The sequence below is a fragment of the Anas platyrhynchos genome, chromosome 13 (assembly GCF_047663525.1).
Source record: "Anas platyrhynchos isolate ZD024472 breed Pekin duck chromosome 13, IASCAAS_PekinDuck_T2T, whole genome shotgun sequence".
NCBI classification, from domain to species: domain Eukaryota; kingdom Metazoa; phylum Chordata; class Aves; order Anseriformes; family Anatidae; genus Anas; species Anas platyrhynchos.
In genome coordinates, this window is record NC_092599.1 from 17,730,983 (window position 1) to 17,754,525 (window position 23,543).

A 23,543-nucleotide genomic window follows, 5' to 3' on the forward strand; every position below is an offset into this window, starting at 1 on the left:
TACATGTATGTCCTGATCAGCATAGATCTGTATCTGCATTTTCTGGCTCATGCTATACATGGAACACACATAAATTCAAAAGTTGGCAAATCTTTTTCAACTGCAGATCTTCTGTTGCTGTAACAGTCTGGATATGTGTTACATGTTGTTTGTTACATGTATTAAAGTTGTTTCATGGGGGAGTTAGGAGATAGATTTGATTAGAGAGTAATAAAATATATAGACTGACATGGACGATAGAACTTAAAGAATTGCTTTTTTTTTTTTTTTTGTCACAATTCAAGTTTGAGAATTGAAAATTCATTAATGCAATTTGACCATTTCAGTAGAGACTCATGAAAATCTTTGTTGTGATTTAGGTGTACACAAAATAGTTTGTTACGTATACATAGATGTGTACATGTTTCACAGCAGCAGATTTATTTTTTTTTTTGTTAAACAGTAAGTTAGTTTTACCACTAATAGATGCTCAGACTCCTTTTTTTCTCATCCTGCTCAGAGACACAGTCAATTAAAAAATATAAATAAATATAATATAAATAAATAAAATTATTTGAATTAGGTCTTATTTTCAGATTTTAGATCGAGATTCAAAATTGAGCTGGGAATGTTTTACATGATATCGTGATTTAGTGATTTAGTTCAAGTATTCATGCTTTGATTTTTGTTTTTTCTGTCTTAAGTTTTGGCTTCAATCATAAGGTTAGATCCAGGTCCAGGTCTAACACCTGAAAATAATTTAGACTTGTTAACATCTCTGTTCTTACTTGGAGGAAATTTACCTTTTTCAGGAAGCTTTTTATGTGAGTATAAAGATGTGAAACTGAAACCTTATTCAGGTTTTTCTATTTTCAGGAATAAGGTTTTTGTATTTTCTGATAAATCTTAATTATGAAAAAATAAGATTTGTCAAGTAGCTTTAAATTCCAAAACTAATGCAAGATAGCTGAGAAGTATCCTTAATTCTTTTCTGTCTGATGCATAACATGGGTGGTGAAGAATCCTTGAAGCCAATGCACAATTCACTTTGTCCATGGAGGTAACTTTAAAAGCAACCTTCTATAGGTAAGCTGTTTTGTGGTGAAATCCATGCGTGGCTTCTGTGCCAGCCAGTACAGGTGAAAATAGTTGCCAAAACTATTTATTATATAGTCTGCAGAGAATAGCAGACATGCATTCCAAATACAAGGCTCTCATGGGTAAACACAATCATGGGTATTTTCAATTAATATCTAAACAATGACTCTATGACTAATGAGATGAAAAATGCAATTATTTAAGGCAAAACATTTGAACTGATATGACTGGAAAAAAAAAAAAAAGTTACAGAGAAGTTATATTCCAGTAAAAATTCTTAAACCCTTAGGGTATCATTACTTGAGAGAGGGACCCATCTGCTGAGTTCATGCCATTGCACAGTAGTCTGTAACTTTACAGAAACAGGAGTTAGAGAGGCAAAAAGGGGGCAACTTGAAAGAACATTCTCATCAAATTGCAATTGCTTCCAGTCTTTCAAAAACTAAAGCTTTTTGACCAGTGATGCTAGGCCTATATTCCTCCACTTTTAGGTAGTTCAGAGAATATGGTATATTCCTCAGACGATTTATTTTCCTATAGCTAATATACTAGGTGTGTGTAAAGGAATTGAATTGTGACTAAAGTAATGGTACTTCCGGTGGCAGCAATATTATCATTTTACCATTTATTACACTATGGCTGTTGCTCGGGTGTCTCTATTGGCTTCTAAATATCTAATGTGCCTTAAGTCAGAATGACATTTGCAAAAAGGAAAAAAGTGATTGAGAGTTATTCTAATCTGAATTTAGACATATTTATATCATAACATTAGAAAAGGATTTTACTAAGTCTGAAAATCTCTGTACTTGGGAACATGCTCTCATAAAAATGCATTTTTAGTCTGTTTATCACAGGAACCAAATATCTGTAGCTTTTGTATCGGTGCAGTGTTTGAGTACCTATGGCCACAGTATCAGTATCAGTAAACATTAGGTCTTAGCTTGAAGCTACACTGTTTTTTCATATTATAGTTCATATTTTTCATTGAATTAATAAAATTTTAGATCTAACTTCATTAGTTATATTTTGACCCTGTAAAATACAGAGATTACTTCCAAAAATATTCCTTGGTCAATTTGGAAGTAAAAATACTCTTTTATCTTTGGTACTAGTAAAGAAAAGGTAGACAACATTTCATAAACACAAGCAGACTAAAGCAAATGAAACACTTGGTCTTCTTCATTTTGTATAAAAGGACTAACAGTACATTTTCACTACACTGTTATGTTATAATGTTGATTTTCCTTTAGTTTGATAAATAAGCCATGATATCATAGCAAATTATGTCAAAACACTAATGAAGTATGAAGAGTTGCAGGATTAAATAGTGCCCACTCCCTGGTTATGTTCTGATATAACTAACACTAATAAGAAACAGAAAACTCCCTGTATCAAGGGACATAGTTACACTGACTCCTTCAATTCATTATTGACACAGTAGAAAACACTTGGCACTTTCTCATTTCTGTCCAGCTAAATAAGACCAGTGTAGGACAATTCATTTCTATTTTCTAGTAAAATGCAAGAAAATAACAAGGATTGGGATTAATTCACTATATTTGTTGATGTGTACAGTACAGAAAGAAGGTAGAACACCTAGCAACAGTCAAATCAGCTTCATCTCTTCTCAATGGATACTGTAAAAATGTGTATTCTTATAATTTTGGAGGGGCTTTATGGACTGTGGGTTGTCATGTTCCTTATTATTTTTACTACCTAGCATTGTCATCCATCAACAGCATTCTGGAAAAGCTTGAAGGTCATTAATTGCCAACTTTGTTTCTTTTTCATCTAATGGTCCCCAGAGACCCATATTAAGAACACTCAGTCTCCCTTTGTTTTGATACTATGATTTTATGATACTCTCATCTCTTCCCCAAGCAGACATCTCTTAACTGTCTCCCCTCTATAGTTTTTTTGCTTGTTTGTTTGTTTGTTTTTAAGAGGCAGCGCTATGAATTCAGTTTATAGTTTCCTGGATACTGATCAAGAGTATTTCTGCAGGCCACCTTGAATTGGGTACTTTGACTTATGTCAAGTTGCTCTGAACTGTGTTGCATAGGGATTGTCCATACAGCTTCTTTAAAGGCTGTTTAATTATGATGGGATATACAACAGAAAGGTTGTTTTCCATTCCAGCTGTCAAGCAGTTTGAATCTACATGGTGTTTTTTGGTTGGACTGCTTGCTCAGCACATTAGCTCCTGACTGTCTACAGAGTATATATTTTTTATCTATATCTATCCTATCCTCTTTCTACTGTGGAAAATTAATCTTATTTCAGAATGATTGCAGGCAGGAATCTCCACAGTAATAGTTTATCTGTTGCCTTTTTGATGCTTTGCTGGAGTTCTATATTCCCTAATTTTCATTTGGTGTTGCATTTTCCTATAAATAACCTGGAATAATCACAACACACATCCCATCCAAAACCTGTATAATTATATTATAATTATATATATTTTTTTTTTTTATAAAATCAAAATTAGAATAGTATTTCGCAAAAAAAGAAGAGCTTCCATGGATTTTAAACTCCAGTATCTCCATATGTACTATAGCCCACTTCAAAAGGGATGGTACATAATGCTGTCACTTCCTAAATACTCTAGTTAAAAAATGCACTCAGTTTATGGTCACAACAGTTAGGGTCATTTTTTTTGTAAGGTGGTGAAATGTTATTTTGTTTTAGAGGAAGCAGATTGCAAAATAGTTGATAGAATGATTGGAATGGAATGAGACACTGACGTTCCAAAATCAAAATATAATTAGTCTCTGCCAAGATTTTGTCTTCTCCAGATTTTCTATTAGAAACCTGTGAGAACTGCTCTTTTTGATTCACTGACATTATAGTTAATGTTTTTCTTGTTCATGAAAATATCTGTTTTTAAGCTGTACTGACATTAAAAGTGTAAGATTTTTCTACCAGAAGGTCACTTGTGTATTGATTTAGATAACTTCTTTTTTTAATTGAACAAAGTATGTTGTGACAAAGGTATTTTGGATTGATTTTCTGGTTCAGACTTACTTGCCTGTGTCCCTTTATGCACTAAGATCATGTAAAAACATGTATTGATTTCAGTGAGTACAAAGAGAGTTGGCTTCATAAGATCCAGTCTTATGAGGTGATGTTAATGGCAGCTGAAGGAACTGTGTACAAGAGGTACTCAGAGAACCCAATTTGGCATCAGCTCCCATATTGCACTCAGTCTATAAGCCATTTTAACCCTCTGTTCGGAATGAAAAAATCACAATTAAGCTGCATTTGCCTCTCTGATGGCCTTGCACACTGATCAATTAATGCTCTACTCTTCTCATTCACTCAAGCTTTTAGATTTCTTTAACACTCATGTTTCTGAAAAGATAATACAAAGTGTTTAAATTCCCCTTGGCTTGCTACCAGTGTAAAGGGACTACAAAATATTCCTGCATACAAATTTTTACACCTAGTTATTTTCTGTCAAGGTACAAGACAGTGGAAAATCTGGCTCAATATCTTTGAATTGTTCTTTGTTGAGAATAACAGCTGCTTAAGCATGAGGTTTTTGCTTTTCTTAATCGTGAGAGGAATATGTTGAGCTACCCCTGCTGGTGAGAGAGAGAGCTTCTGCATGTCTGACCCAAACTTTTATCTTGGGATTGTTTTTTTTAAACCAAATAGACCAGAGAAAGTCCTGCTTGTTTATTGATTTAGGACTCTTCCTGCCTGTTTCTGGGAAAGAAAAAAGTGAATAAAAAGCCACCTTCATTATTTCATTTTTAATTTCCTTTCTCCAAAGTAAGCAGAGCAAAATTAGATTTAGTCTGTTGCATATTCCACAAATAAATTACATGGAACTAGAGTGGTTAAATGAACTTTGCTTGGGGATTATTGGAAAGATAAATATTTAAACACTGAACTTGAGGTAAGTTATGTTTATGAAGTATCTATTTTTTTGTGTTGCAACTTTTTTCTTTTTTTCTTTTTTTTCCTTTTTCTCCTTCTAGTCAACTCAACCATGAGGACATTAAAGTCAGGATGAATGCCCCTTCAAAAAACTGTTTCCTGCACTGTTGCCAGCAGAGCGCTTTTTTTTTTTTTTTTAATTAGATGAAATATTTCTAGTTGTATTTTTATATACAGCAATGAATGTATTTTACATTATATCTTGGTTAAATAATAAAAAGTAAATTTACAAGAATTCAAATTATTTCTTGAAAATAAAATATATTATGTAACTGTAAGCATTGTTTAAAAATACATAAATTGCAGAAGCACTTACAACCCTTTGAGCAATTCAGTGTATGAAGCTTAACTTTTAAGAATTTATATTAAATTGATAGACTTACAGTGATGCAATCACAGGATGAGACTAGGAAGCCTGGCTCATAAACTTCAGAAAATTTCTGAAAGAGGAAACGTATGCGTTATTCCCATTACATACAGGAAAATACAAAAAATAACACAGACGAAGACTGTACTGGCTAGTTAAATAACCACCTACCAGTTAACAAAGCAATATCATCAGTAATATAGAAGATAATAACAGTGCCTTTGGGTATTAGATATCAAACTAGAATACTTATTTCTACAGTAGAAAGTATGATAAACACATTTATGAAATCTTTAAGTGCCCAGATATTAAAAATTAGTTAAAAGGTAGATAGATAAATGTTGCTTATCTTTGTAAAGTCAATACAAATAATCTTCAGTTTTAAAACTGATGCAGATGAAATTGCTTCTGAGTTTTATTGTTACCGGATAACTTCCATGAATGTAATTTATAGTCTCTAGTGTATTTTGATGAGAAGTTAAAGTATCTATAATGGTCAGAGTTTACTAAATGGTATTACATTTTCAAATTTATCCTAATTAAGAGCATAGGAACTTCATAGCTATCTAAAATTAAATATTTATTCAATTTATTACAAAATGGAAACATATTTTGTAGCTAATCATGGTGTTTTATATAGAGACCTCTGTGCAGTGTAACTGTGTAGAAAAATGTCCTGCAGTGCCAGTAACCAACAGGCTTCCAAGCAGTAGAAATGGGGATGTGGTGCATTTTGGCCATTGAACCTAAACAGGACCAGGCGTACACAGCTCTGTGAGTTCAAAGTCAATGCTTAATTGGACAATTCCTTCAAATTTTATGATGGTAAAATCATGTCATACTCTGCAACTAATTCGAATTCCATTCAGGGAAAATAAATAACTAAGTAGGATTTCTGACTAAGAGCTTTAGGCTTGGCTCAGGTTTAGAAGAGAATAAACTGACAAAGCAGAAATACATTGTAAGAAAGGGATGTCAAATCTCTGATCTCTGCATAGATCCTAAAAAATGAACCTACATTCACCAGACTAATAGTGCTGCCAGCTGCCTCTAGTTACAACGTATGTTTTGTTTCTTTTTAAAACACAAGTTAAGTTTATTTTGTCAGGTTCACTGGAAGGACATGGCTCTTGTTGAGACATTCAAGTAACAGGAATTTTTATCCTGGTGCTGCTGCTGCTACAGTGGAACTGCAAGCACAGGACAAAAATTTCAGTTTAAAGGAAATCACAGTCATGAATTCAAGAATAGAAGCACTAAGTACACCTTAGTAAGAAGTACTCTGGCATATCATTTTTTATTTTTCAGAATAGTGCATTGAAAATACAGGCAGCAGTATAGTGTAAACTGGAGGTCTTTAAAAGACATTTAGATGTAGAGCTTAGTGATATGGTTTAGTGGAAGACTTGTTAGTGTTAGATCAGAGGTTGGACTAGATGATCTTAGATCTCTTCTAACCTAGATGATTCTGTGATTCTGTGAGCACAACATTAATCAGATAAGTGTTCATGAGCTTATCTGTTAATTACCTGTTAATCTTGTTAATTAACTGCTCAGAGGTCACAGTTGTAGTGCCTGTTTCGATACCTTCCTTTCTACAGAGCAGTTTTCATATTCTTTACTCTTTCCAGGTTTTCTCTGACCCTGTAGCCATTGTTACTGCTTTCCACCAAATTCATTTACAAAACTGTGATGTTTATTGAATGTTGTCATTTTCTGCTTCTTCTTTTCACGCTTCATGCCTGATGGTGTCTTCTTGTTCTGCACCTATTACATGGTAGTTCCAAAAGGGTGATCTCAACAAAACAAGTATCCCAGGCTTGGTGACTGTTTCCTCCACTCCCCCATATTGCAGACTAATGGATATACCCACAAGTTTTGAATTATGCTAATGAATACTTTTACAAATATTCTCTGTGTGGATAACAAACTAAATCTTCTAGGATATGGATTATTTCCTTTTTCTTAACCAGAAAAATAAATAAATAAATAAATAAATAAATAAATAAATAAATATTATGTATATCCTTTGCCAAGTTTGGTGAGAAGATGAAATGGGAAACTGTGTTTAATCTTTAACTATTTTTTCTTCATATTTTGCTGGCAGGGTATTCTTACTTTTCAAAGTGAAATACAGTCTGTACACAGATAGCTCGCTATTTACATATGTACATCTGCAGATCTGAGGCCAGGAGCTTTCACATCGTTTTGTGCTCATGAGTTTATCTGGAACTCATGGTTTTAATGGTTATCTGATGTCTCAACAGCTGTTCTGTCAGTACTTATCCTTTCTGAGTACCTGTACCATTTGACTGGTGTCCTTCTAACCACTTTAATTTGGCAATTTTTTTCTCATATTCTAGCAATGTTAAAGGCTAATTACAGAATTTTCTGAAATGGAGCATTCAGTATTTCACTGTTCTTTCACTGTAATTATTAATAAATGAAATCCTAGAAAAAGTTAAGCCAGCCCCAAATCTTTTATAAAAGCAATATATGTGACTTCCTGGAAATATCTTGACATTTCAGAAGAGCGGTATGGTATTCTTTTGCAGCTTTTAGGCATTTTAAATACATTCTGACCAGTGACTACTGAATCTTTAAACTTAATTTGTGTTTGAAGTCTGTTCAGTAATTATCCTAGCAATATTGAAAAGGGGTGTTTGATATAATAACTTACATCAGCAGAAGAATAAAATTCCAAAGCATTTCACTGCTCTCAACATCAGCAGTTGCCAAAAGCTTTGTGGTCTCAAGCTAGCTAATCCAGCAGATGTCATGACATGATTCTGAAAGACTTGATATTAGAAACATCTTTCTGTGATACATTTCAAAACTATTTGTTGTGAGTGCATGCTTGCCTTAATTATTGTTTGTTCAGCAATTTGAGAATATTGGGTTAAATTTCTCCTTGGATTTAGTAGTTCTGCCAGTATAACTTATTATTGAGATAAGTCTTTGTCTATTATATATCTAAATAGTGTAATTACAACTAGAATTTGCATTGTATTTTCTCCCCCTTTCCCTTTCAGGAGGGGGAGTGAGAGAGCAGCTGTGGTGGAGCACAGTTGCCCACCCAAGTAAAACCACCACAATGTCAAGCATGAATGAACTCCCAGTATGAAGGAGCTCTGTATTAGCAACCATAAGATTTTTTCTGTTTTTTAAGTATGTAAATTCTCGCTATTAGTATATGATGGAAAATCCTAAAAGCTATCATGTCAGAAAAGCAAAGTCAATGCTAAGTATTTTTCATTTTGAAATTTAGGAATCTAGTGTTCTCTTGCCCAGATTTTAAAGCCATTCTCCTTCAGATGTTTTACTACTTCCTTTCATCTGTAAAACATGATAGACTTTTGCTCTATAGATAAAAGGAGCACCTACTCCTAGTAGTACCTTGTCGTAGTCAGCATCTTGAGCTATGCAACTTATTCCAAGTTATTCTAAGTTGTTCTGCAGAAATGAAACTTCATATTAATTATAAAATAACAATGTGAGAAGTTAAAACCACAGAAATGAAAACATATAGACCGAAACAGTCTTTTTTAATTTTTAGTAGCCGATAAAACATTTTAATACTCATTGTCATTATTTTGATTAAATACATTGTATTAGCAAACATAAGTAATGTATCTCAACTGTTTTTTATGTAGATTCCAACAAAGAGCTATGACAGGTTTTCCAGTTGCTGCATTTATTTATTAGCAATCCAAACATAGTTATATCTATCTTTGGAAAATTCTGTTGCATGTTTGACACATGTATTCTCCTTTCTCACTAATTAATAATAATGCATTATAGTTTATTGTATTGTTATTTAAGTTACAGTGGAACTGTTTATACAAAAAAAAAAAAGTAAAGAAAAAGAAATTTAGATACATTTCAGGTATGTTTTATGTATACGTCAGAAATTGTGTGGTATAGACCACTTCCATCTCTCATACATATGAACCTGCCAAATATATCAATGCAATTTCTGTTGCTGGTCTTCCAATTTTGAATTCTGATTTTTTCCATTTTTAATTGTCACAGCAGAATTTGTACTTAACCAAATTAAAGAAAACCTTTAGCAATATTTTCATATTGCTGGGAGGCCTTTCCCTCCCAGCAATAGAATTGAAAGAAAACAGAAAACATGCAAATGACTCACATGCACCAGGGGAGCTTTAGGTTAGAAATGAGGAGACATTTCTTCTCAGAAAGAGCAGTCAGGCATTGGAACTGGTTGCCCAGGGAGGTGGTGGAGTCACCATCCCTGGAGGTGTTCAAGAAAAGTTTGGACCTGGTGCTTAGGGACATGGTATAATGGGTGACATTGGTAGTAGGGGGGTGGTTGGACCAGATGATCTGGGAGGTCTTTTCCAACCTTAGTAATTCTCTGATTCTATGATTAGTACCAGCTCTATTTAAAACTGATCCATTCATACTTGCTAGACCTTCTTTCAAGGTAACTTACTGCCAAGTAACTATACTGCAAATTAAAATGAAACCCATGACATTTTCAGTGTCAGTTTCGTTCACCCAAATGTCTGAGAAGTCTTCAGATTGCCTGCTCTGCTAAGATGAAGTAACAGAAAAGAACAGATTGAGAAGAGGTGAGAGGAGGACTCAAACTGAGTTTTCCGCAATTTCAATAAGAAATTTCAGTTTTCATGATAGTTTGATAGAACAATACCACACACAATTGGAAACTAGTTAGTATTAGCAAAGTGACTGTATGAAGGCACACGTGTAGAGCCTCCATATGCAATGGGAGAACTGTGGTAATTACAGTAATAGCAGGAATAAAGAAACACTGCTAAAAAAGCAAAATAACTACAACTTCATCATCTCTGGATTTGTGGGCCTGTCACAGTGATAGATATGAAGAAGGAAAGCACTGGGATAACTTAATATTTCACTGCCTTCTACGCTAGGTTTTTGTCTGTCTGATTTTGCAGAGCAATATTCAGTGTTTTTTTCCCTGCAACAATATATTCTCTTTGTCTATATTGGGATGTGGTATAGCACATGAAATCTTGATATTGGAATCCAGAGCAAAAAGAACAGTATTACCTTAAATGTTGTTAGCACATTTTTCTAAGGGAGAAAGCAGGGTTTTTTTTTGTTTTGTTTTGTTTTTTAAGTTAGTGTTTGTTCCTGTGGTCAATAAAGGATTCCACAGCTATGGAATCACGGGAAAATACATGGTCCTCTTAATTACAGGAGTGCCATTTGTATTGCTATACTTAGAGGTCTGCCAGTGTTTCCATTACAAAGCCTGTTTCAGTGGTTTATAGTTCAATCATAAAAATGTGCTGCTGCCATTATGAATCTTGAGTCAGGCAATGATTTGTTCCCACCTCCTCGAAATTGAAAAAATAAATAAAGAAAAGGAAAAAAAAAGGTATTTATAAAAATGTGTCTGTTTTTAAAATATGAAAGCAATAAATAACTAGATGTTGACTATATAGGACTTTGAATTTCTACAGTTTAAAAAGAATTTTATTTTGAAACTAATCATGTTTTTTAATACTTACATGATTATAAATCCCTTTAACTTAAATTGGTTACATTGGAACAGCTCTAGAAACGTAACCAAAACAGCTAAAAGTATTCTGCATTCAATGCTTCTTGAACCTCCGTACACAGTAATAAAATAGAATGTGTCAGTATCACAAAGTACTCTTTCATGTACAGCTCATTTACATCCTATGTTCTTTACTTCAGGATAACTGAGAGCATTGAACTGACTATGTAAGTGAAGATGTGTAAAATGCCATTAATTAAATACATTAATTTATTATATTAAGTATAATCCTTTTGTACCTACTTTAATTTTACTCTTAAGTTAAATTATCCTTTGATATAAACTACCTTTTTCCTGTTTTGTACTATATCCAAGAGATAAATACAAGTATTTTAGTATAATAAATTTTGGAAATAAACAGCATGCAAGCACTCTCCTAGTAATTTATCATATGAATTATGAAGGGAATTCTAGTCCATTACTTTATATATGAATTTTGCTCTGTTCATGCTCACAAATTGAAATCTCAGCTGCAGCTGGGTCATACAGAAACAAAAATATTTTTCCAAAAAGAACTATTAGGAAGTTATCTTCTCTTATGTCAGAGTACCTTACCAGTGAATTTATAAGTTTATTCTTAGCAAAGGATGTTCAGCATTACAAAAGAAATTTCAAGCTTCTCTTGTAGAGCCCTCAGTTCATAGTCACTTTCTGTTATGACAATCAATATAATTTTGGAGAGGGTGGGGAAATATAAGAAAGCAAGCTCCATTATATATTTTCCTAGTAAAACAGCTGTAGACTCTAATTTAAGAAATGTCTTTATATTTCTTAATATAGAAGAAGGGGAGGGGAAGGAATAGGTCAAACTGATGCCAGTGGCACATCCTGTTGAGCAACAGTGAAGTGAGTGGGAACTGGGAAGTCAGGAGATAACAGCCATCCGCTGTGTCTGTTAGAAAAGCTTCCATGCTAGATGTAGGAAATTACAAATGGGCTACAGTGATGGGTGTCGAAAGTTCCAGCTACACTGTGACAGGCGCACCAGAAATGTCAGTGAAATTCTAAGTGGATCTTCCTTAACTTTTTTGTCATCTTTGGCTGTATGGTCTTTAAGGAGATTAGAAGATGGGGTCTTTTTTCTTTTCCTTTCTTCCACTAAAACCATATAAAGCATTCACAGCAGGATAAAATTACCCCCTGGAATAAGAGCACTAAAATCTGGGAGAGGAATCTATGAAACTTGAATTAGTGTATCTGACACTGAAGAGCTGCCATGTTGTAAGTAAACACCAATCTTGAGACTTAAAACTGCCAAGAAACAGAAAAACAACAGGCAGTGAAGTCTGAAGAGTCTAGTGCTTCTCCAAATCAAAAGCTATCTAAAAAGTTGCAAATATTTTTATGATAGTTCACAGAGAGGGATTTTTCCCTGAACCCTAACTTTAATGATACAGTGCTCCCATTGTGCATATAGCTGCTTCAGAGGACTTTTTCCTAAAATGACTTTACAATAAGCAAAATCAACTGCCTCTCAAACTTCTTCCAGTAAATACTTACATTTCCCTGAAACTAACCCTAAAATAACCAACATCACTTGTGATTTTGTGATCAGCTGATAGATGGTAAGCAGAGCAAGATTTAACATATCCCAGTTCAATATAAATTAACACTTATGGTTAAATGAAATATCAGAACAATCTGTAGATGCCTGTTCAAATAACCATGTGGCAAAAACAGATTTGACTACATTACGGTTGTTTAAATCATTTTCATAAATAATTTAGCTTAATCATTTAACTCTTAGTTGATTCCTCTAACATTTCTTCTTTGTTTTCCCTCTTAGCTAACAATGCCAACATTTCCCGTTGTTGTGAAGATTGGACATGCTCATTCAGGCATGGGAAAGGTGCAGATGCTACTTACTGCATGTTAGGAGGCTGGGTGTTTGTCTAAAACAAATGCATGTTCCATTGCTTCCTGGATATTTTAATTTTCACTGTCCAAATTCTGTCTCTGATCCTTGCTCTTGCAAATCTCTACTTGTCTATTATTCAAGAAAGCACCTCTCTTTAGGAAAATACTTGCATAATATATAATATATTTTCACATTAACATGTAGTCAGGCAGTTGTCCTTTGTAGGACAGTTTTGGAAACATGCTGAGATGCTTTCCTGAAGCTGAACCTTGTTTATTAATGTAGTTGACTGTGGTGAAACTATTGAAGAGTCAAGGTCTATCTGTACAATCCAAATTTTTGGACCTGGGAATCTAGGAAGATTTTGCCTTGGTTCTCTGTTAGTTTCAACTTGATACAGATTTTTTCATTTCCTGTCTTAATGTATTCTCTGTGATTGTTTCATACCACTATATAACTGCTGCTTTCTTTCTCCAAAGTAATTGCATTCAGTGGTGAGTACAGTTGTTTTGATATCACTTATCTCACAATGATGGTTCAAGGGATATGATTTAAATCCCACTTTCATTGATGTCAATGAAAATTTCTAGTCATTACCAATTAACCACCTTCCCTCACTGAAAACACTTTAATGCTGTAAGTGTTTTAGATTTAAAATCATCAGAGAATAGTTACATTTATCATCTTGAATCTCCAGAAGCTCCATAACATAATATTTGACACTAGCAATAGAAATAGAAAGATGATTTATTTGTATTTTATTCAGTAATTATGCAGCTTGTATATTATATTCATTGCCTATGACTGCTTTATTTAGTACTTAGTAAGTCAGTGGAACTCTGGCAGCCAGCTTAATTGAGAGCAGAATTAACTATTAATTACTTAAACTGTGGTTTCTGTGGATGGCATACATGAAGTATTATGATGTTTATACTGTATTTTCAATATTCACCTCCTGTTTATAGAAAAAAGGAGCTATTTGACAAAAATATTCAGCATATCAAATGTCTACAAATAAAAAGAAATTTAGGTGTTGGTGTTTGTTTTTTTGTTTTGTTTTGTTTTGTTTTTAGCTATAAAGTATTTTAAGTCTTTAAAGATTAAATGCCGGTCTTTTGTAGTGAAAAGTTTACTGTCAGCCCAAATAAAGATTCTTCTCATACCCTAGTCCTCCCTAGAGGGATTACTAGGAGTAGTGTTTCCATTTGTCATAATTAGACTCACATAAGCTATTAAGCTTTCAGAAACTGAGTTGAGACCACTGTATCTGGTTCTGTGGCTCTCAAAAAAATTACTCTGTATTGTTCTTAATCTGAATTGAGAGCAAATACTTAGGCCTTATGGCTTATTTTGGCTTCACAAGATACCATTTAATATGCAAGTCCTATCTCACAGCTGTGACCACTGTTGCCTACAGGTCCCATTTTAAGTATCAGGTGACAGTGGAAGCAAATAAGATGCTGGACTTGCCAGAATGTGCAAACTCTCCTAATATTAGATAGCATGGTACATACTAATCTCTATTTCCTTTCCTCACCTTTCTGAAATATACTTTGGGTTAATGTCTTGTTGGAGACATAGTTTCCCCCTCATAGTTTCTACCAGCCCTAAGACTTCTCTTCTGAGTCACTTTTTCTACCCATTTCAACCAGCTTCCTTTGAACTCAATGGTAGATATGTGCCCTCCCTGTCCAAAAGTAATACCTCTGCCTGCCATCTGTCCTTTAAAGTCTCCTTCTCCCTCTCCACTGAATTAATATTCCACAATTTTCCACCTCCCTCTTACTTCAAGATGTTACAATTGGTGGTATTAATACCCATCACCATCTTATCGTAGTGTTCTATATCTAGGAAATCCTACTCCTAGAAAGCCTGACTCCTTGCAGAGAAATAGGACAACTGATTCTGCTGTGTTGAGCCAGCCCTCTGTGTTCCATGTGAATATACCTTCATCAGAATGTCTTTACGCCCTCATTTCCTCTCTCATGGGAGATAAGTGACACAGATGCGATAGTTCATGATGGGCTCCATCTACAATCATTTACATGAGCAGTTTAGAAAAACAATTGCATATAAATTAGTGTCACACATTATCACACCTTTGAAAATTCTCCTAAAAGCTGCAGATCCAAAAATTATCAATCAACACTACAAATAATAATAAGAAGAATTAAAAAAAAAAAAAAAATTGGAAAGAAAAATAAAATCTACTGTTTGCAAGTTGCTTTCTGCAGATGAACTGGTAACATTTTGCCTAGGAAAGCAAATACCTTAATGCAGGAATGTTACAGAATCTAGAAATCAGTTAAAATATCCAATACTTTTTTATGAACTCATGCTATCAAAAAACATATTTCTCATGAATGCCATTTACAACTGAAGTCTACATTTTATTCCTAATTGCTGTTTTTTTCTTTTGTATATGCTGTTTATTTGTGGTATGATGACTACAGATCAAGGTAGACAACCACTACGATTTTCAGGACATAGCCAGCGTGGTAGCACTTACTCAGACCTACGCCACTACTGAACCCTTCATAGACTCCAAATATGACATCAGGATCCAAAAGATAGGCAGTAACTACAAAGCATACATGTGAGCCAAAAACTTATCTTCTTTCATCATTTATCTCAAAACTAATAAGCACCAATAAGAATAAGACTGTTGGATGAGCTTCTGAGTTGAAATGTGGGGACTCTATGCCTTCATTGTCATATTCTTCAGAAATATAGTATGTTAGACTTTCTGTATATATCAAGGCTTTTTTCTTTAAGTTGATTGTCACTGGGAGGAGGAGAGTAACACAAAAGGTGAGCCTGCCAGAGTGGTTTTCCTGCTGATCTTTAATTATTTTTTCATTTAAAGAAATGGAAGGGGATTTGTTTTCTATAGAGGACTTGTTTTTGTCAAATTTTCTCTCCCTCTAAGAATATTTAGATGGCATTAATTCACAGAAACCTGAACAATAAAATTTAATGGAAGGAAGTGCTCTTCTTTTAATATAGCAAATGTAAGAAAATCTTACAATGGCTTTCACATATATGGGTAAAAATCTCTTCTAATTCGAGAAGAGCTCTTGGAGGATCCAGATATGTTTAAAGATTATGACTATAGGGAGGTTAAAGTGGTGTTTCAGTTTTAGACACATTAAGCAAGAGTAGCAAAACAGATTATGAGGTATTAGTTGAGTATGGTAACTGTCTTTATGCATTTTTTTTTACTGTGTTGACTATTGATTATCATTTCATTCATGTTTTTAAGACAAGTTAGATTATCTCATATTTGTTCCCTCATGCTTACAGTTTTGAAGCAGGAAAAACAACATGAATTAAAAAAAAAACAAAAAACAAAAAAAAAAAAACACAGTAAGGGACAGTCAATTTTTTAGTAGTAAAATTGTTTGAACTTTAAGCAACCTACAAATGTGAGAAGCAAAAGTTGGAGCTTGGTTAAAGAAAATGTGTGAAATATTTTTTAATGTTAAAGATAGAGTTAGCATTAGGTTTCAAGTAATTTAGAAACAACCAACAAGCTCTATCAGAAATGCAGAACCTTCTGCCCAGGATCAGGGCAAAGATCAAAATGTATCTCCTTTGGTTGGTATTGAAGGGCCATGTACTGTGACTACCCCCCTGTGACATTACTCTCACAAGATCAAGACTGTATGAGCAACTGCTGACCTCTCCTGACACCAGAATTGAAGGGGTATTTGAGAATGACTTAATAGTCCATCTGCCTCTCGCTGTGCATCTGAGAAGAAAGGACAACACAGAGTAGGGTGGACATACTGTCCCCAAAGGTCAGATCCATCCAACAGTATGGACACTCTATTCTTCTGCTCTATTTTGAACACAGAACTATAAATTTTACAAAAAATGTGTTGGAAATTTGAGCTGGGAAATTTGAGTTGTGTGCCATTACCAAGGCAGAATCTTCAAATAAATTGCAAGATTTGGGTGGTTTCTGTAATCCTTAATCCAAAATTCCTGATTTTGTGTGGTAGCAAGGCAAGCCAGAAACTTTATATCTCAAGCTCCCTACAGAATTTCAGATGTGTTGGGCCTACCCCAATACACAGCCTCTCCCTATAAGCTTAAGAATCAAAAACAAATGCTTTTGAATGATACACCTTTTAGTCCCCGGTTTCTCCAGGAAAGTCAATTGCAGTTCTGCTCATTTGTCTGACATTGATGTTCCAGACTGTTGACTTTTCCTGGCTTTAGCCCCATAATTTGAGGCATCCATCCTACTTTTAGGAAAAGTAGCACCATACTCCTACACCCCAAAGTCTTCTATATCTGTTCAAACAGTATCTTGGTCCGGATTCACCTTTTCCCAGACTTCTAACTTACCTCTTCTTATCTCTTATGCCTTAGCCTTCATTTATTATTGCTCCAGATTCTTCCCTGCTCCTTTTATTCTACTCAGTGACATTCAACAGCTGTGCTCTCCCTCTACTTCCAGTCACCAGTCAGCCTCCTTTCTCTGCCTTAGACCTTGTCATGCAATTATTTCAGCCTCTTCAAGGGTAGGTTAGTGCTTGATAGGTTTGATAGGTAGATTTCTTGTACTCTGCTAGCCATCTCTCCCCTCCTCTCTTGTATATAATAAGCAGAGTTGATTTGTCTCTATCTTACAGCTCCCAAGTGGCACAGTCTTAGCACTAAAGCCCAGCTGTTAACAGTTATTGACATACCTCCAGATACCAGCAGTCAGATGCAATATTAGTAATTTGATGGTTCATTCTCTATGGTAGAAACTGGACCACTACATTTCACAGGAGAGAACCCTACATTTTTTTCCTTGACTTGAAATTAAAATTCGGTTTAGTCTCTGGAATAATTTTTGTAATAGTTAGTCACACAACGTTTATCATTTTTAAACACAAATGTTTCTTCTTCACAGAAGAAGCAGTTGGCCTAGGGGACAGAAAAAAAAAAAAAAAAAGTATAAAATGACAGCCTGTTCCTGCTACCTTTTATTTATTCTTATGTTTCTGTTCCCTCAGAAACTGAGTTCATCCAGATGCTAAAAGCCTAGCAATATTTTTTTCTCTAGATTCTTTCATAGAGTTAAATCAAAAAAATTAAATACTGATCCATTGTTAGAAAGCATCATGAAAGGAGAAGATTTACCAAATGTCTGTAAAATTCTTCATATGCATACATACACATTATGTCAGTGGTATATTGTTTTACAGCTGGTTCTCATTTTGTTCTGTGACACAGGAAGAGCCACCACAAAAAATACCAGCTGAGCATTTGTTTGTGTAATTTAAAGAGAGTTATTGAGAGCTTCGGTTTTATAATTCTGTGGGAAATTGTGGTATAAGTGGATCCATGACTCACAAAACACTGGTGCTTATCATCTGTCAGTTGAGATTATAGCCAAAATGCAACATTGGATCCCTCTAAATACCACAGCTCCTCAAAACTTTTTGTGACGCATACTTAACTACACTTGGTACCATTACAGAATTCAACTGACTTAGAGGAAATAGAGTTTAAAGGGTCAAACACAATGAAGAAAAACAGAAATACAAAAAAGCTACCTTTAAATCTCTTCTCCAAAAGCAACACGATGAATGCGTAACAATTTACTTTGACCAAAAGTTCAATAATACAAAAGTTGAGCACATCAGCCAAAGAACAGTGCTGTAGTAGCAAACTGCTAACTAGACTACCTACAAAAGAATTGTAGGCAAACCTTTCTACATATTTTGTGGCAATGCTTATCCAGACAATTTGTATTTCATGCTTCAAATGGTACTAAACAAACCAGACAGGTGTTGGAAAAGGGGAAAAGTCAAGTTACCATGAACTATATATAGCAATCATAATTCCCTTTTTCCCCAATTTTAAAACAGTTCTTTGTGTTTTCAAAGATCAAATCAAGTGAAAGCATATTAAGCCTAAGTGTAAAGCACTCAAATGTGATTGAAGTTGTTCTCTGTATTATTGAGTATTTATTAAATGAGGAGGAAATAATGATGTGAAAAACCCTTAGCAATTATCAGAACAGAAGTGAAGAAGGGTGGGAAACTCACGTATTTCAGTAGTGGAGATCATACATGACTTTTATGAAATCATAACTAAGGTTTATCATACTGGATAGTCAGGTAAAGGCACTTTTGCGTCACTTAGCCATGGTCAAATGGACCAGCCCCATTGTTTTGGAGTCTCTTGCATCAGTGGCTCCAGTCCACAAGCTGTCAAGATTACAACAGTTAGGGCGGTGTCCATAGCATTCCTCTCAGTCTTCATCTGGTCCCTATGGCATCATTACAGCCATCCATACATCCCGTCTTGATTCTGCTTCAAGTTCAATAGAGGATGTTTCAGGTTGTGGAGTAAAAATACGGCTTAAAACATCTTTTCCTCATTACTCAACAGTGCTTCTTCACTACTCAACAGTGCTGAGGTTACATCAGTGCAGCTGAGCATCAGGAACTAAATACTTACTAAAAGTTTTCAGGACTTGGTTTTTTTACTTTTTTTACTTTTTTTTTTTTTTTCTGAATTGATCACACTTGTCTTCCTAAAAGACACCTTATATAGTACATGTTAAGGAATGCCTTTGTTCAGATGTGGTTTGTGAGAATTATAATCTCTCTTCAGAAAGCGTGTGGAGAAATAGTGAACTTAAAACATTTCAATTGTTCTGTAAGTGCACACATACAAATAAATGTCACAAAATAACCTTATTACCAGGAAAAGTTACCTTACACATAACATGTCATGTGGACCTTCCCTTTTCAATATATTCTCCCACAACAAAGAATAAGAACTTTACGCTTTAAAATTCAGCTACCTTTATGAGACTTCCGTAGAAAGGTTGACATTCCCCCACAATTGCTACTGACCCTTGTAATTAGGTTAATGGTAAATGGAAACAAAACTATTGCTTCTACCTAGTATACTTTTAATATATTACAGATGTTTCGGTTATTTTATTAACTGGAAACACTTCATGATTTGTATCCTTAGCCTATTCTCAAAACAACATTTAGGTTTCAGAATAAAGCTATCTTCTCAATCCTGGTAACAGTCCTAGGGTCTGAGGAGGAGAAAAAATATATATATATTTCTTACAGATAAAATAAAAGATGGTATACTTGAGCCTGAACTATGCTGCTTAGATTATATTAGTAAACTTGCAAAGAGTGCAAACTGGAGGAGAAAGAGAAGTCCAGCTCTATAAGAGATCAGAGATGTAGAAATCTTGACTTTAAAGTAATGGGACCTAAATCTGTAATGGTGTGGATTTGAAATGAGAAGCTGAAGCCTCACTTCCTTGACATTTGCACTAATAATATGTTACAGGCTATTCAATCCATTTATCACTGACAACAGTTTATTCCTAACACTTACACTTAATCATAGTTTTAAAAATTTTCTTAAATGACTAAATGGGAAACAAAAATTTCACAGTATTGTCATACTTCATAATATTGCGATGCCTGTTAAAATTCTTCATGTTTTAGATGCTCTACTGTAAGCTGTCAGACATGAAAACAATGTAAGAACCGCATTAAATATTAATGTTAGGATCAGAGTAAATTAAGAGATAAGGAAAATATAAAACCACTGGCTGTTTTTGTAATATTTCCCCATTTTCAGGAGGACTTCCATATCCGGAAACTGGAAGACAAACACGGGCTCTGCAATGTTGGAACAAATTGCTATGTCAGATAAGTAAGTCCAGTCTCATGTAAAAGGTAATTAAAAATACATATATTTTTATTATTATTATTATTTAATCACATTGGTGACATGCAATTCACAGTAAATGAAGATTCCCCATTCATTTTGGAAAAAAACCTTGGAATTAGATGAAAGAACATGAGCCAAGAGTTTCCAGAAGAGTTGTCTAGAATTAAGTATCCAAATTAAGTACTTAATGGTCTTATCCCATGTCACAGTGTTTTAAATTTTTCTCCTACATCATCGATTGTAACCAAGCAACCTGGTCTAAACATTGTCTCTTTAAATTGTATTTCTCTTTTCTATTAATCGTTTGTCATTTCTGAAATGTCTTTTCAACTGCACTGTCTTTTTGCCCAGATGCTGAGATATTCCAAAGCTTATTTCCTTCATATCATCATTCCAGCTCTGTACTTTGGTATACTATACTTCTCTTTTCTCTTTCATCCTTGTGCTGGTTACCTCTTACTAATTCTGTCTATTACAGTATCCACGCAGTACCATTTTGAAGCTCCAGTCTACTACTCTTCAATAGTGCCCATTAGCTCCAATAACAACATATAGGCCTCTTTTATATGCAAAGTGAAGCTGTGAATTTTATTTTGTCCAGCTTCTCCAAAGTTTGCTACCAGTGGAAGCTGAAAAAAATCTGTACAGTAAAAACATAATCTAAAAATTTCTAAAATTCAAGAGTATTTTTTTTCTGGTTTTGTTTGTTTGTTTGTTGTTGTTTTACTTTGATTTTTTTGTTTGTTTGGTTGGTTGGTTTTAAGTCTGGAACCTACACTAACTTGTTCCCTCTTATGAGCTGAGAGAGAGACAGGAGTTGAACCATTGCCTGCCCTAAGAAAGGTGCAAATAAATAAGATGGGAATTACAACTCCCTGCTGTCCAACCCCTGTCTAGACTGTGTCCTCACTAATCTCCCCTCTGGGAATGGAGTGGAGCCACATTATTTTCTCTTTCTCATTCTCCTCCCACCTTCCTTTAGAAAGTGAGGTTATACATTCACTGAGAGGGAAAAGAAAGTGCTTTAGTGAGCATAATTACAGTCCACGAACTACTTCTCTGTAAAAACGCAGGCACGTAAAAACGTTTGGCCATAAGGAAAACTAAACAGCAAGCATAGGCAATGAGTATAAAATGCTAACCTTGCCTAGCCACCTCACTGTAAATGCTCTATGTTGCTTTGCTGCTGCTTCCACTTTTGAATATAACACAATTAAAATATAGCAGGTATTTTCCCATTAAAAAAAAAAAAAAAAAAAAACAGCCAACAAAACAGAACTTCTTTTATGCTGATGAAGAAAAAAGCATAGAAAAAAATGTACGTGTCCTTGTAACAGAAAGGGGTATGTATCTCATGCCATGCTTTTAGTTTGATTACACACAAAGCAGATAAAGGAAGAAAAGAGAATTTTGAAACTTTCTGAAGAGTTAAAGTACTTTAAAGGCATACCAAAAGCAATCAAATCTAATGAATGTGCATTTCAGGGCACTTATAATACATCTCATGATCTAGAAAAAAGTGTTTTGAAAGTGCTGCCTGAGTCAACATTGTTGACTGAATGCAAATGTTAGTCTAGAAATTTGGAAAAGAAAATGGAATGTGGAGCAGTAAGGGATGATGATGAGGCACAAAATGAGAAAATTTCAGTGATACGTATTCATATTGACCCCTCCATTTCAGAGGCATTGCTCCCCAGATAGGACCAGAACAATATTTACTTATTGCACACACCTCATATTTCATGTCAGACACCCGAGGAACAGTACTTTGTTTTCTGTCAGTTCTGAGGATGCTGCACTTTTTACTGGTTCTGGGAAAACAGAACCATGGCCTCTGGTCAAACCTACTGTGCAAGCCTTGGGTTTACAACACCAGAGGAGAGTCCACTCAAGACCTCTCTTCCCAAATGTAACTGGTGTTACGTCTCCAGGTGTGCTTGTTGGCAGAGTATAGACTACTAGAAATTCTCTTAATTAAATCTGATTAATTTTTAAGTCTTTTAAATAAAATGTAGTGGGTTTTTTTGTTGTTTGTTTTTTAATAGAAAGCTCAGATAGTTATTGTTAAAGACAAGTTTTGCTGTCCTCATGTCTTCCTAAGATACACATGGGTATTTTACAGAAAAAAAAAAAAAAAGAAAAAAAAAATGTTTGTAAGCAAGTGCGCTCAAGCAGTCCAGTCAGTCAGTGCATCTACAAATGTTGGAATTGTCAGGCATCCAAAAAAAACTCTCATTTTGGACAAAAATGTTTTTCTCACAGGAAAAAAAAAAAAATTGCTGAAATACTACCATCAGGGTTTTTTCAAACAGTTGTATCATTTTTTTATTTTTTTATTTTTGTATTCTGCTTAACAGAACATTTTTTTCCATTGCACAAAAAAACTATAAAGAATGTGACCTAATAAGTTTACTTGGAAAGGATGCCATTACCAAAGATATTTTTATATGAATAAGACTCAGCAATGAGTTTCCTTTGATCCTACAGTGAAGTCAAATGCTAGTTTTATAACATCATTTTTTTGCAATGGAAAACACTATGATGTGGCATATTTATCATTATGTCTTAAAGACTGGATCAGGGAGGGAGGATCTAAAAAAGGAAATAGTTCTCATTTATACCCAAATACTAGCCAATGAAAGAGAAAAAAAAAATATGATAAATGACTGCTTTAAAACAGTTTTTTTGTTTGTTTGTTTTGTTTTGTTTTGTTTGTTTGTTTTTGAGGAAAACATCCTTCAATTGGTGGCATAACAGTGTCTGCCTTAATAACCTTTCAAGATCATATCATCACTTACTGGTGCTCAGGCACTACTGTGTTATTAGTTAATTAAAGTTCTCAATGCTATTTTGTGTCTATACATGTAAGTCAATCCTTGCCATTTAGCACACATACACAACTTACGTCACCTCAGAATGCTCTCAATGAAGTATTACAGCTCCCTATATATGTCACTAACAGTTCTGTGCTTGATCACAGGAATTGCCTCACTCTTCTTCTAGAATGTCCCACTTCA

At 34.4% G+C, this 23,543-nt stretch overlaps 1 protein-coding gene across 2 annotated transcripts in view; it reads left to right on the top strand.

The window, feature by feature from the left end:
- SYN2 (synapsin II) overlaps positions 1-23,543 on the top strand; it is a 180,668-nt gene that overhangs the window by 121,552 nt on the left and 35,573 nt on the right. The window contains exons 6-8 of one of the 2 annotated variants that reach the window (XM_038186159.2): positions 12,742-12,804; positions 15,267-15,409; positions 20,434-20,508. In XM_038186159.2, the coding sequence (XP_038042087.1) occupies positions 12,742-12,804; positions 15,267-15,409; positions 20,434-20,508 (281 nt within the window). The remainder of the gene's footprint in view (positions 1-12,741; positions 12,805-15,266; positions 15,410-20,433; positions 20,509-23,543) is intronic. The other variant, XM_038186160.2, reaches the window with a different exon arrangement.